Genomic DNA, 2,468 nt, shown 5'->3' with positions numbered 1-2,468 from the left:
AACAGCAGCTTCACTCTCCAGCCCAAGCTCTTCACATTCCTCAATTTATTTCCCAGAGGCAAAGGAAAGTTCAATAATCTCCTTTTTAGATCCTTTGAGGATTTCTGGATGGAAAGCACTGGAAGTGCCCAGAATACACAAAGAATGGTGTTGGGGTGACAGAGCAGGAACAGGAACAGGAATTCCGTGTGCTCCAAGACMAGGATCATCCCTGAACTGGAACAAGCCAAGTACCACAAGAAAAATTCAATGAAGAGGGGAAAACCCTCCAGAAAAATGCTCCACTTGACACTGCTGTGTTAACTCTGCAGAGTTAGGGCACAGCAAATAAAATGGGATAAAAAGGAGCAACCTGTGTGCATTGTTGCAAAGGAAATTGGAAAGGAAATTTCAAGGAAATTCATCTGATGAAAGAAACAACTCGGTRTTTTGCAATCAGATCCAAGCACACTCATTTTATGTCAATTTTCACACCCAGGGACAATGATAAACCTGTCAAACTGCAGTTCTGCTGAGCAATGAATTAAATTTTCATGCACTGCTGGCCTGCAGAGCTGAACTTTACTCCCTAATCCACTTCCCATCAGATGCCCACAGACATGCCAAACCTCTMATGCAGTTTAAGGATATATTTTTTGAAGTTTTTATTGCTTGCCACCAAAGTTCACATTRGCTTCAGGCACACAAGAGACAGGGAAACCTGAGCCACAGTGGGGAGCCCTGATCAATGAATTCTGCATTACAGAGCAGGAGGAGAGGGACAGATTTCAGTTTTAAAATCATGCTGCCAGTCTGAAGGATTTAAACACCCTTCATCTGACTGAAAGGTGGGATCAAATCCCCAGGTGAGCTTTGAGAGTCTCACCYTGCCCCAATCTAATCCTGCTCAGGGTACCAGGGCTGCAAAAGGATTAACACTGCTCCATTCATGACACAGCCAACACTGAAAAAACCCTACAGTTCCTACAGAAATTCATCCTAAAACAGCCCCACAGGGATTTTCCAGTGTGATACACAAGGGGTGTTACTGGGGTGAAGCACTGTGCTTGTTTTACAGGCTACTTCATTTATTCAGATTATCATTTATTCTGGTTATTATCATTTTTTTCAGGTTGTTATAATTTATTCACGTTATTATCATTTATTCTGGTTGTTATAATTTATTCAGATTATTGTCATTTATTCACATTATTATCATTTATTCTGGTTGTTATAATTTACTCAGGTTATTGTCATTTATTCACATTATTATCATTTATTCTGGTTGTTATAATTTATTCATGTTATTATCATTTATTCTGGTTGTTTTCATTTATTCAGGCTATTATAATTTATTCAAGGCTTATCATTTTCACAGGCCACTACCATTTATTACCATATTTATGATTTTTCTCCTCTGATTAATGGGGTCACTCAGCAGATGGGACAAGGAAGGATGGGAGCACCCAGGATACCAACAATCCCCCAATAAACTGAATAATGGGATCATTTTGATTTCCCTGCAAGGCAAGTGCACACAAAGGCATTTGAAGGAGCTGCCATCCCATCTGTCCTCAGAATTGGCAGAAATGAAGGGAAAATGTCCGTGGATTTTTGTCAGAGGCAAAAAGAATCTCAGCTCTACAGACTCCCATTGCTCTAAATATGTAAATTGTAATGTAAAAAATTACATTACAGAAATGTAAAAAGAATGCTGTTAAAACCCTTTCTGTTTCTAAGCTGTTTTTCTTAGACAGACATTTCTACTCTAAATAAATCACATGAATTGGAATTTTTACTCTCTTTCTTCCTCTCTCAGTCTTAAAAATTTGACTCCTACAGGTGACCGTGACATACCCACAACATTTTAACAGGTTTTCCTCGAAGGAGACTTTTCCTGACATTCCMAAGCCCAGAATATTTTGATCTCTARGCCCTGCTGCAGTAAAAACTTCCATAAAAATGCTTCCCACACTTACTTCATCCCTGTACAGAGGGCTGGTGTAGTACATGATGTCCATGGCGCTGCTGTTGAGCATATCCCGCAAACCCCGCACTTTATCTGGAGTTATGGAATCCACAGTGTCTGGAAAAATACAAAAAAAGAGGCTTGAGTTACACCCAGAGGATGATAAAATAGAATCACAGACATTCCAGCCCCTGACACCTTTCACCACCCCAGGGTGCTCCAAACCCCACCCAACCCAGCCTGGGATGGGAATTTTCAAAGTTTTGCCAACAAAGCCAAACCAAAATCCAAGCAAGGCACAAGCAGAGCTCACAGATGAAAATTTTGGGGTGAATTTTGAGAGTGCAGCTGCTGGAACTGCAAAATAACCGAGTGCTGTACCTCCATCGAGGGTCAGCTTTGATCTCCACTCCACTGGAAGGAATTCCACGTGCGTCGCGAGATTGGAAAAATATTTTTCTTCCACTTTCCTTGCAGTATCTCTCATCCTACAAAAAACAAAGGAACACATTCCTGCTCT

General features: G+C 40.6%; 1 protein-coding gene across 1 annotated transcript in view; it reads right to left on the bottom strand.

Annotated features, from left to right (window-relative positions):
* Positions 1-2,468, bottom strand: part of DDHD1 (DDHD domain containing 1) — a gene marked incomplete at its 3' end in the record, with an annotated part of 41,791 nt that overhangs the window by 14,333 nt on the left and 24,990 nt on the right. The window contains exons 4-5 of the mRNA XM_057380957.1: positions 2,330-2,436; positions 1,959-2,065 (exon numbers count right to left, since the gene is read on the bottom strand). Of these exons, the coding sequence (XP_057236940.1) occupies positions 1,959-2,065; positions 2,330-2,436 (214 nt within the window). The remainder of the gene's footprint in view (positions 1-1,958; positions 2,066-2,329; positions 2,437-2,468) is intronic.

This window comes from Malurus melanocephalus, unplaced genomic scaffold, assembly GCF_030028575.1.
Source record: "Malurus melanocephalus ecotype Western Australia unplaced genomic scaffold, MMel_1.1 scaffold_484, whole genome shotgun sequence".
Lineage (NCBI taxonomy): Eukaryota > Metazoa > Chordata > Aves > Passeriformes > Maluridae > Malurus > Malurus melanocephalus.
This window is presented reverse-complemented; position numbering and strand designations above follow the sequence as displayed.